General features: G+C 39.9%; 1 protein-coding gene across 1 annotated transcript in view; it reads right to left on the bottom strand.

The window, feature by feature from the left end:
* Positions 1-636: 636 nt before the first annotated feature.
* Positions 637-13,294, bottom strand: part of LOC139447233 (uncharacterized) — a 33,413-nt gene continuing 20,755 nt past the window's right edge. The window contains exon 3 of the mRNA XM_071228529.1: positions 637-12,976. Coding sequence (XP_071084630.1) covers positions 9,695-12,976 — 3,282 coding nt within the window. The 3' untranslated portion in view covers positions 637-9,694. The remainder of the gene's footprint in view (positions 12,977-13,294) is intronic.

Genomic DNA, 13,294 nt, shown 5'->3' with positions numbered 1-13,294 from the left:
ATAAATGAGCTGCACAGAAATTTCATGCAGTGTGTTTGTAATACATGAGAATTTTTGATTTTGTTCTTTCATATCTGTGCTGAATTTTAACTAGCCTGTATATTCATACAGCACATGCATATTGTGCAATTTGATCATTGTTGCCAGAACATTGTGTAATGCAGGTGCTTCGAATTAATGCATGAGCAGTCTGTTAGTTACAGATAATCTTCAGCTGAAACAATAGGGTGATGCCATAGCAGTATTTTAGTCCAGCATACGACATGCAACCAAGGGTGCGGGTTCATAAACACACTAGAAAAAAATGTGTTCTGTAAAATTTGATGTGTACCAAAGTAAATTTTATGGCGAGTGTAATGGGTCAGTAACACGAGAGCAAAAAGTCACTGTTACACAATTAGGTAATATCATTAGCTTAGATCTTATTGTTTTCAATTCTTCTCCCGTTCAGCATATCCTTCACTGTAAAACAGAACCAGATGATCGATGTTTTCTGGCACGCCTAGGACATGCAGCTTTGTGATGACTTCGATGATTAGATCTGCCCGAGACAACTCAGTAAGTAACATAAGGGTTTAGGCAATGGACCATGTCTGCAACCATGTTACTGAAAACAAAACAGAAGATACTGGGAATATTGTTTATTAAAATGTATGTTGGAGATATAACAAGTATTTATATAACCAGGTATGTGTGGCAGCTGTTTTAGGAATTTGATATATCAAAGTAAAAAAGCATCAATCAGAATATAACAAACAGCCTGATATATCATTACTGAAATGGCTCTAATAAAATTAGCTGAAGCTGTACCAGAGAGATCTACATGGACACTGTGGTCATACTGCAGGAACATGCAGATGGTTTTGATTTGGGAATGAACAAGTTTGCTGTCTACTTTGATCTTTAATCAGGTCCAAAAATTCAGGTTTTTAGCATGTCAACTCAAGACGGTTACTGATCTCAAGCCCAACATGTACCTGATGTGCCAGTTCAGCTTGATACTGGCCACAAAATTGGCACAATCCTTGGTCATGGAAAAAATCCCTTAGGCCAGCCCAATTTATTTTCTTTTAGTGTTACCCTAACTTTAGAAAAAAAATGTTGAGATTGAAGAAAAATCATTTTGTTTGCATTTTAGGAAAAAGGACTCAAATCAATCATGAAATCTATTGGGGTTTTTTCTGTGACCACAAGGCCGTAGTTAACTTTTTTTTACAAGGGGGGCAAATAAGATTATTCATTTCTTATTCAAGTTAACTTTCCCTAGGGAAAATGTTTTCTATAAAAAATCCAGGGGGGGCAACTGCCCTCCCTGCCCCCCCGGCTGGCTACGGCACTGGACCAGGAGTATGCATGCAACACAACAAAACATTTGTCTGGCCTTAAAAAATTGTTGAGGTTGTCTGCTGACAGCATGATTCCTGCAGTACAAATTCAGTTTGAGATTAAATAGTTAGGGACCATGTTCTTATGTATTCAAAATCATAAAGAACAGCCAAATAATTCAAATGAGATATTTGCATTAATAATTTAATACACAATTTGTTCTGTTAATGTGTGATAATGCGATCACAGCTAATGACACAATTTCAAATGTGTTGAACACAATACATTAATTGTACAAATGTTTGGACAAGATCCCTGTGAGTGTGGTGACATCTCCAGTGTAGCAAGCACCATAAGATCATATTAAAGCATGCCATGTACACTACTTCTATCACAGATAACAAAGTCAATGTTTGCACAAGTATCAGCTAAACATATTTAACAAATATTCATAATGACTATTTTACAAGTATAAAATATATTACAAACCGAAAATAAAAACCATGAGAATGTACAAACATTAATAAAAAACAATTTCCTTGTTATTGAATGCTAAGTTAAACCAATATGCTGTCTTACAGAGAACTATTGCATATACAAGCCATTATAAATTGTGACCAACTGATAAACATATAATCAGGGTAACAAAGTAAAATATCATACATAATCCTGGAGATTATTGTTGTTTCAGCCAATTATTACTGTAATATCATAAATGTGAAGCTAATATCTATGATGACACTGCAATTGAATGAAATGGTAGCAGGCCGTGAAACTGTCGAGTCGACAGATTCACATACACTTGTTCCCAGTGAGAAGTATTGTGTATTGGAGATAGATAAGGTAAATGTGTGTGTAAGTCATGCATTGGAAGAAACACTGAAAAGAAAGATTCAAACTATTGAATACTTCAGACAGACAAAGTAAGCAGTATGTTACAGAGATACAACTGGTTAACTAACTTGAGAAAGGTGTATAAAGTTGCATATGAAATCAGTGAGTATTTGATTTTTGCAAGGTCGAGGCTTCAGCCAAGCTTGCATCAGCAAACAACTTGATGCAAGACTAAAAACCTCATTCCACTTCGCAGAACCAACTTCAGGTTGAGGTGTTCAGAACACAAGCCATAATTATTCTATAATATATGTACAACACACCATAGTTACTTCTTTTTAGTTTTTAGAAATTTAGAAAATCGTGAACATATTATGATATGTCGTCACTCGATTAACAATTGTTCAAAGTCTTATTCACATACACTATACATATATAATAATATAATTGTTGTTGGATGTCTTAATCATTTAAAAAATAAAATAAAATGTTTCTCTAAACAACTAATATTATTAGAGTAATTATGGTTTTGTTACATCAATGTCACCAGCACGTGCATTACATTATGGTATTTCCATGTAAGCTGTGCTAACCTAATCTCCAAACCATGTATAGGTTTACAAGGGGAAACAAGATCAGATGATAGGAAGTGTATAGAGAGTAGTGTGAAAACAAGATCAGATGATAGGAAGTGTATAGAGAGTAGTGTGAAAACAAGATCAGATGATAGGAAGTGAATAGTGAGTAGTGTAAGAAGATGGGTATGTGCAGAAGAAGTGGTAGACATTGTTTGAACCAGGACATGGTTTCAATGCCTCTAATGTGAAGTGACCTCTTGGCCATTATGTACATATAAGTGTTCACTTTGTGGTCTCTAATGTCAGTGACCTCATGGCCATTATGTACCGGTACATAGAAGTGCTGACCATGTGGCCTCTAATGTCAGTGACCTCTTGGCCGTTATGGACATAGCAGTGTTCACTATGTGGTCTCTAATGTCACTGTTCTCATAGTCATTATGTACATAGAAGTGCTGACTATGTGGTCTCTAATGTCAAGTGACCTCTTGGCCGTTATGTACATAGACGTGCTGACCATGTGGTCTCTAATGTCAGTGACCTCATGGCCGTTATGGACATAGCAATGGTCACTATATGGGCTGTAATGTCACTGTTCTCATACTCATTATGTACACAGAAGTGCTCGCTATGTGGAAGCCTGTTAAAATAAGGAGAACTGTTGACAACCGTACATGGCAGGTACATCTTCCACCGGGACTGTTATTAACTTTATGATTCCTTAAACTCAATAAAAAAACAAATAGAATGATCCATGTAAGACATTTCCCCTGCCTTCTACTCAGGAAGCCAACAAACATGGAGAAAAAACTGTATACCAGGGTATGCTCCTATGTCTACCAAAGCTTTGATACAACTTTGAAAGACGTAATCAAGCAAAATGCTTAGTTGAGGGACTACAGTTATATGATTTGTTCCTCCTGGTAATACTCGTCTGCTAGTTGAGTATGCACATCATTCATCACATATGGAGGCAGATGGGTAGTAGTGGCAAAATCAACTCATTATGCTGTTTGATTCCAGCCTAGTCCCAGTGTGTGAAGCCCATTCATGGTGTCGACTGCCGTAGTATGGCTGGAATATTGCTAAGGTGGCTCTAAACTCACCTCATACATCACATATATTTATTAATATGACTCAAGAGCTCAAGATACAATGTATAACCTTTTACATCACAAGGATAGTGGTGTTTGCATGTATTCATAACATATCAGTTGTTTCAAACTGAAGATATGATAGTCTCCAACACCCCCATCTTTCTGTGTTTTCATGACACACCAGCGGTCATGTCAGCTCCTGACTCTGCATCCTGTAAGAGCTAGCCAGGCTCCAAGCGACCCACAGATAACTCTGACTGACAAAAAAAATCAATTGCAGACTTAACTACTGCACCAAGAGCTCTGGCATAACAGACATAGAATCAAGTAATGATTTTTTTTCCATGTTCTGGTCTGTAGCTTCATTTCAAACGGGTTCTGTCATGAGAACAGAACAGTGCCTATGAAATATTAGTACTGTTCTTGCACAAGTGATCAGTATTGGAGGTCTGCACTTGGTCAAGTGGAGCTGATTTCTAGTTGTTGATTTAAACTAATGAATTGTGTTTCCATATATATTGAATATTGATGAAACAGTTCCCATAAAGATTGTATGTTCATGCCAATTATTCATCTTTATCAGGAAAAGCCATCTGATACAATGTGGCCTGTGGAGCAAAGATTTAGTAATTACGACATAATGATGATTTAAATGGCATCAACTTATCATATCACCATGAACATTTTACTCTCAAGCCTATCATGTAACTCTCCTCAGGCCATACAATAAGGGTCGCTCACCGGACTTCAACCAACAATAAATTTCATTTGTAAGTGATAACTTTTGTTGTTGTTGTTTTTTCAGTGGGTACCAGGTTTTACAAACTGATCTTTCACCTCATAAAATCCTGTGTACTTGCTAATGACACAGGTATCTAGGGGAATCCCTTAATTTATCAATATACATGTATCTTGTTCACATGACACAGCTTGCATTTGGCGTAATTCTGCACAAGCTTGTACCAAACATATATCTTTTTGATCGATAATTGAATGTCAAGGACGAAATTGAAAACCTCCATTGACTTGATCACAACAGATAACAAGCACATAAATCACCCCTGGTCTACACTTTCTGAGGTAATTTACATACTATTTCACCAAGGGCATGATCTGTTTTGAGTTGCAAACTACCCGATCAGCACTTTTTCACAAAGACAGGTTTAGTGCCTGCAGAGCCTACAAGCAGCAGGTGCTCCAGGTGAAGCCTTGTCAACCAGAAGTCTCTCCACCCCACACAACCCTGTCCAGTCATGCATGGCCAAATCTTCCCTCATGTCAAACACTCAGAATAACACCATTATTAAAACCTTCAAAAGAGGGATGTTGAATTATTTATGAATATGATTTATAAAAAATAACGAGTATTTTATGATTTCATGGACTTAATATTGACATAGTTAGCAAGCCTGGAAGCAGACATTATCACAGCTGCATCATTGTAAGGCAGATAGTGTGTTGCATTCACATACATGCATTCCTAGACTACTTCATAAGTGTATCGATGAGCAAATCTGAGCTTAGATTATCCGAGGTACATTTTTTCATCATTTGGTCAGACTTGTTAATTTTTTGGTTTATACAAACTATTTAATTCAAATTATGTTAACATCTTTTTGTAAGTATCTTTCATGGATCATGTATTCAAGGGTTTTGTTTCAAATTTGCCTCAAATCAACATTGAACATTTAGACTAAAATCTTCATTCTTCCTGGACTTAAGTCAAGAAAATCAGAGAAACAAGACATGAAACTAGACTGGCCATTATGATATCTAAAATGAAACATTTAATAATGATCAAAATATATACCACAATGTAACATTTGATTCACAGTCACCTGTCAATTGTTTTACGACAGCATGAACTAACATGAATACCTGAGATCTCGGTGATCAATCACGAGATCGCGAATAATGCCCTGGAACTGGATACATATAGAATCAACAAGAGCATCTCGTCAAATCGGTTCAGGTACTTTTGCAAAAGAAACATTAGCGTGTATGGATTATTAAAGAGGTAAGATATGACCACAGTTGGCAAATAACATCCATATTGAATCATATTTCTGTATACCGGTACAAGGTACAGTGTACTTCCTACGGAAATACTCCATACATCCAACTAACCTGAACTTCGGAGAGGAGATTGCATATGTCAATAATAGACATGATAAACGCAGGAACGTTACAGTGACATGACATTTGCACATGGCTGGGGCAAGGGTACTTTGTAAGCTCTGACATTCATGAATAGCACGAAACACAGCTACAGATTCAAAATGGCACAGATACAACATGTCAGATACATATATCATGGACATATTGTATGTGCAATAGAAATATCTGTAATAGCAAATCAATAAACATCACAAGGCAATATCTAAAAAAATATCTTTTACAAGGATTGGGCCACAACAAATAGATGATTTGTTCTTCCGAATCGAATTGCTTGTTCCAAAGAGATTCATGTCTAGTTTTTCTAACAGGTTACACTATTTTGATACTGTTATACATATTGAGAGGGAGTGATTATTGCTGAATGCCACATTGTCACTCTTGCAGCCAATTCCCATCAGGGACACCGTAAAAACCATCGGTAGGACCATTTGGATTAAGTTCAGAAGCAAGAAAAACAAAATCAATAGAATAATTGGTACTTATCAAACATCACTTTTATTAGAACTATTAATTTTTGCTGAGAAAAAAACATTACAGCCAAGACAAAATAATGAAACGTGTCCTCCATGTCCCCATTTAAGAAAAATTATTTAAGAAAAAATAATCAATTTGTTGTGGATTCCTGTTCAGCAGTGTGGCCTGTTTTATTTAGGCAGGTGCACGTACCTCCCAGGGAATTAATACCTCATCAAAGCTAAACTTTCAGGACTAGAGAGCCCGATACCATCCCTGAAACTAAAAATAGCTGCTGTGAAATTCTAAACACACACATGGCAATGCCTGACATTTAATTATCAACAAGTTGCAATTAAATACTTTACCACCTGAACAAGTTCACAAACTAGATGTAATCAAGCAGTGTACGATTAATTTGGGCCTTTTCACCCACTAATTGATTGCTCGCTTGTTTAACCTGAAAGTCGGAAAGATTTTGATAGTGTTTCTGTCTAAATGGACAGTTTTTAAGGGTGAGTCTCAGATCGGTGATGTACTACCTGGGTGTACCTGAGGCAATGCATTCATTACCTGGAAACTTGTAAACTGTGCCTTGTGGCCGCCTTGTCTAACCTGTTTATTGCATTCTTTCCACCACCAACTGTGACCAAGACATGCGGAGTCTAAACAAGTGAGTGGAATGGGATGCCCTGCAGAGGTTAATTTCATAGTCTGATGGTCAAGCCCTGAACATACTGTCTGTTTGTCCACATAGCAACAGGTCAACGTGGTTTCCTGTGAAACGGAATACATTGACACACAGCTGAAGCCATAAGTTCATGCAGAACTATAACTCTAATAATATCATTTGGAAAGATGCACAAAATATGGTAGTACATCTATGAGATAATCATGTTAATAAAAATGCATATGATTCATCAGGCAGTAGTGGGCACAGGTGGCACTCCAAGGAACCAGAAAAGAGTTGTATCCCTTAGCAAGGCAGGTTGTTTGAGGTTTGAATCCCACCTAAGCCTGTTCCACAAGGCGTTCATAGTGTTACAGCAGTCGTAAGTCTATGTGAAAGTATGAGAGTAACAATCACCTCATCACCTTTGTGAGGTGAGGTGAGGTGAAGCGGGGATAAACGTCACATCCAAGATTATTGCACTTACATAGCGACAGGCATGCATGTGTGAGTGTGTGTGGGTGGCTGCTTGTACTACCGGTAGTCCAAACTAATGTTGATTTAATAGTGCTAGCCCACTGAGATACCATGTCCCAGTTTCACATGAATACCCCACTCAGACACAGCATACTGACTTCGAGCCGACCAGTCTTTGTTTCAGCCCTTTAATGTCCAATGCCAGACAGGGTAACAACAAGTACCATCTTTTAACCTCTTTTGGTATGACCTGGCTGGGGATGGAACCCCTGACCTTCCGCTCTCCAGGAGGACGCTCTACCACTAGACCAAGGAGACAGTCAGCACCTTTGTGGAACAGGGCTCTGATTATGATCCTTGGATTGTCAGCACACTGTGCAGATAGACCATAACCATGGTAACCATCTGCAGCCTGCATCACTTTGAGATTTAGTCCAACATATGCTGACACACTGTGATGTCCAAATCTTTCTCAGGTGATAATGAATCAACTTTAAGATTTAATCCCAATCCATCTCACTTCCAAACATCATGCCTCGCAACATCTAGTTGCCCGGGTTACCAGCAGAAAACCTGCTCCATGTGCCCCTCCCAACCCCCCTTCTACCCCCACAACACCGTCTTTACTTGATATGATATTCCTACCAAACATGCTTCATGTCAATCAAACCCTTCAACAGTTAATATACACAGTTGCCTTGAACACCACAGCATAGTGCCTGGATTAGTGGATTTGTAACCCATGTGATTCTATATGCCAACACTGAATTTGAACCCATCACTCTGGTTCCTGTCAAGCTATCAAAGCAGGATTCCCCTTTCAGATTAAATGAGAACGTATAACTGATGTGACATCCTGTTTGTAAGGCAGGACAGTTAGCCTGGCCCTCCCCTCTTTGATGTACCCTGCTGGCCATGTGATCAGCTCCATTACATCCCATATGTCAGTGTCAGACTCCACCCACCAAAGCCTCCTCCTCCTTATCTACATAGCCAGGAGTAGAACTATAAGAGCACATTACAATGTATATTCTCTGGATGGTTTCAGCTATTCTGTGGATGGCTATTCCATATGTAAGAACAGTTTCATGAGTATTTGTAAATCAGTTCTGTTAACAAATATTCCATATCACTTATGTTATTGTCCTATGATATTTCCTTATTACTTAAACATGATTCCTAATTTGAACATTTACACACAGCTATATTCCAGCAGTGAATGAATGTTGTTTAATGATGCAGTCAGCAATATTCTAGCAATATTACAGCAACCTCTACAGCCGAGTTTGGGCCAGCCGACCAGTGGTTGATATATAAAGCAATATCCCATAGCATCAGGGAAGGATGACCCAGCCTGACCACCAAATTAGTTGTCTCTTACAACAAGAGTAGAGTGCATGCGATATATTTTAACCAAGTTCCTCAATGGGTAATAGTTAAGATGTTACTTAAAATAGCTTTTTAACATGAAAACATTTCTCAATAGCTGTTGTTTTTTCAAAGAAAGATATTCATCACACACACCATAATATATACATGAAACAGAACGTTTCCAAGATCAAATGAGAATTTAGTTGAAAATGAAGTAACAATTTCAGAGCAAAGAACAACAAACCTTACTGACTAAAGACCTTAGTTGTAGGTAAACATATCAGCACACTTCACTGTTGAAACATTTTTACCTGAATTATAGAACAAGGTTTTTCATAGGATGCCATTTTTGTTGAGTCTCACATCTGTTCACCCCGAGTTTCTTGTGTCATGATTATCATTATGAGATATATCTGTAGCAGTAACTACGTTCACAGCACCGTCCAGTGAACTCGTCAACAGTGTTTGGCCGGGACATAGTCTTCACACTGTGCTTCCTATACTCTGAGATCTGTGGACTTTCTAGCACTGAATTATCCAAAGTAACCCCCCAGAGGTCAGAGCTATTCATTTAATAGTCCACATTGAACACACAATCATGAGTCCTCCATGAGAGTCATGTCTACTTATAAGTAACATCAGATGAAAGTATAAATATTATGTCTTTCTCCCCTCCAGTTAACTTTGATCCTTGGACACACCCAATGCTCCTAGTACCCGTTGCCTTCCGGCAGTTCAGGGGTGCTCTGATCCTCATACCAGATCTTCTTATGGACGAAAATGGTGGAAATGACTCTCTCAATAGCCACCAAGGTCATGATGCACAGACAAAGACAGTGGTTGTCTATGGCCAGGTTGTACTCAGGATCCAGCGTTGCTGCAGTGCCGAAACTGATAGCTGCCTCCTCAAATAGCCCGAGTTCCATAAATGCATAGCCCAACACTGACCACAGGAATGGAATGTCTGTTTCATACACATCCTTCATGAGCTGGATGATCCATTTCTCGGCCAACTTTGGTTGCCGCAGCATCACATTTGAAAGGACAAGGATGTATTTGCCAAGACATCTAGAGGGCATCACAACCTCCTCCTGTGCATCAACCTCATCCTGAAGAGGTTCCGGCAGGGTAACCTTCTCCAACCCCCCAAACACAATATCATCAGATTCCCTCTGAGCCTTCAGAGCATCCTCCAAGTACATGATAGCATCGTCATAGTTTCCCTGACTGTATAGGAAGTTGGCATACTTGACACAAACACTCTGGTTCATGTTGATTGCAATGGCATCTTGGAAGTACTGCTCTGCCTTGAGAATAAGCTCCAACTCCTGATCAATGGATTCACAGATGCAGGCCTTCACGTAACACATCGTGGCCAGATTGCCCAACATGGAACACATTTCAGGACCAACGTCTCCATCATGTAATTCTTTGCTTATCTCTATACTTTCCATATAGGAGTCAATTGCCTTGTCCACATCCCCAGCGAAGGAGTGCATCTGCCCCAGCTGGTACAGAGTGGAGACAAGATCCCCCTTGATGTCCTCTCCCAAGACATCCTGGATGTCCCTAGCCTGTTCCAGATAATGCACAGCATTCTGATACTGGTTCATGCTGATGTGGGCATCAGCAGATCGACTGAGGAGCTGGTTGTGGAGAGCCATGTCATCTGAAGATGTGGTCATCTCGTCTGTTGTCTGAGGCTCTGACAATGTCATGTTCTCATGGTTTCCAAAGTCTAGAGCTTCATTGTAGTAGGTAAGAGCAGTCTTGTAGTCGTACTGTGCAAAGTAGCAGTCACCCAGAATCTGGAGTATTCTCATACATTGTCTCTTTTCACCATTCTTGCTCTCTTGCATCAATGCTCGCCCTATGTTTAAATACTTAATTGCTTTGTGTTGTAAATTTAGGACATTATAAGAGTTACCCAATATGTAGAGATTTTGACAAATTAACCAAAATTTTTCCTTTTTCAGTTCAGGAATTTTCTCGCCGTACATATTCCAAAACACTTCAAAAGCCTGGTAGCACATTGACACACACTTGTGATATGACTTCATCTTGTAGTAGCAAATGCCCAAGAGGGAATGAAGGAGTCCTTGGAAGAAATTTTCAGAATCTGCTCTGTAAGAAAATTGTGCCTGTCTGGTCATCCTGTAGGCCAGTTCAAACACAGAGGCAGCCCGAGGATACACATGGAGCATGAAGGTAGACACGCCTAACATACACAGCACATGAGCATTCTGTAACAGAGAATCCTTCCCATGTGCGCTGGATGCTCTCAAGTACCCCATGGATCTCTCATAAGAGTCTAGAGACTCATTATAGTTTTTCACCACAAAGTGGCAGTCCCCTAGCTTCCTGAGAGCCTTTGCCAGGTAGTCTATGTTAGATTCATCATTGTTCTCAAGAACCATCAGAGCTTCTGTGTAACAGGTGATGGCTTCATTGATACTGTTCATGTCCTCGGCCGATACTGTCTCATCCGATCTCTTGCTTTCAGGACTGGAATCAGCACTATCTGATTCATCAGATGCTTCCTTCTCGAAGAACTCGCTCATGGCAGTGATGATATGCTTATGCAAGGCATCCTCATGAAGGACTTTGGCAACATGGGCATTGCCCAGATCAATCAAAACAAGGGCCACTTCTCTGTGAGCATCACGTTCTTGGAGATCTCGAAATATCTGCAGAGCCCTCTCAAGGTGCACCATGCCCTTCGAAGCATCTCCTTGGCGAAGACAGAGAATGCCAATGTTCTGTAGTAATTGGGCACTGAACCTAAGAAGTCGTACTGTTCCATCCTGAATGTCATCTACAATCTGGAGAATCTCCTCACACAACATTTCAGCCTTCTGGTACTCCTCTTCATGGAGTAGCTTGGCAACAACTTTATGGAACACTTTTGCAATGACCAGCTTGATTGGTTGCTCTTGAAGTGGGGAAACAAATTCTTTTTTAACTGGTGGTTCTGGCGATGTTGCTTCCTGGGATGTGGCTCCTGGGAGGTCGTTCTCCTCTGAAGGCTCAGAAGCTAGCTGCAAGATTCCACTAATTTCACAGTTTTTTCTTTCTTCAAGAAAAAAGTCCCAACCATTTTTGTCAACATCACTGGCGGCTAGTTCATAACTCAGTGAGTGTTCCTTCACAGCAGTGTCAACTTTGGCTTCAGCGTCTACATCAGCATGGTCACTGTACTCTGCGTCACTGCCATCTGTTAGAGTATCAAAACTTAGCCTCTGAGAAGAACTTCTGTCAAAGTCCAATGAGCCTCGGAAGTGCAACACTTCGTCTAGAATCTCTTGAATGTTTTTATTATACAATCGTCTCTTGCAATATAACTGCAGTCTTTTGAACCAATTTGCATTCCCGATAGTCATGGCTTCATTAAGAGGAGCCTCATGCAGACTCTCCAAGCTGAAAGACTGAGTCAGGAAGCCAGACTGGTATGGCTTGATGCCCAAACCAAGCAGACTGGAAAGGGGAAACTTTGTAGCTGTAGTAGGTGTGAGGGATCCCATCACATTCTGGGTATGATAAGGATCCACAACCCTCCAGTTTTCCCTGAGCCAGTTGTGGATGGTTCTAGCTAGCACATCTTCAAGCCCCCGCACTCTGTTCACTGCCCAGTCCTGCTTGGACTGGTACCAGTCCATCCACTGGTTATCCTGCTCCAAGTCTATTTCAGTTATACACATCTCTATTGTCTCCTGCAACAAGGTAGTAGCATGAACACACAGCCACTGCCATTCTAACGGACTCTGTCTGCTTGTTCGACTCCTCCTGGTGCATGTCTCGGAAAGACCTATGAAGATCTCAATCTTGGATCGGTAGTTCTCCTCAGGCGTATCCTCCAGTCTCTGGTAGGCCTTGAGGAAGAGCCTCTCGGCCTCTACGAGGTTGAGAGCCTCCAGCTGAGCCAGGGCCTTGTCCAGCACTTCCCGCGTCCCCTGGCCCACTTCTTGGTCCTCCTCCATCTCGTCCTCTACAACCTGCAGGAAGTAAGGCACATCTATGAATGTACTGTGCGACACAGTAGGCTCAACATTGACACACATTTTAATAATGTTAGACACTTTCAACATTTCCATCTAACGGAAAATACAACACAAATTTTAAAGTATTCAAAATAGTCACTGTTTTGATAGGCATTTTCTTTTGGTATAAACAACAATGTTGTAACCAGTGTCACATGACAAATACCAACCATAGTAACCATATTCTTGACTATAATCATCATTTCATCATTACGACTTTTTCCCATGGCTGGTCAGAAATGCACACTATCATGATTTTTTTTTTCATTCTGT

Source organism: Haliotis cracherodii, unplaced genomic scaffold, assembly GCF_022045235.1.
Source record: "Haliotis cracherodii isolate W230 unplaced genomic scaffold, xgHalCrac1.p SCAF_1, whole genome shotgun sequence".
In the NCBI taxonomy this organism is placed as follows: Eukaryota; Metazoa; Mollusca; class Gastropoda; order Lepetellida; family Haliotidae; genus Haliotis; species Haliotis cracherodii.
Note: the sequence above shows the minus strand (reverse complement) of the source record. Positions and strands in the feature narration are given on the sequence as shown.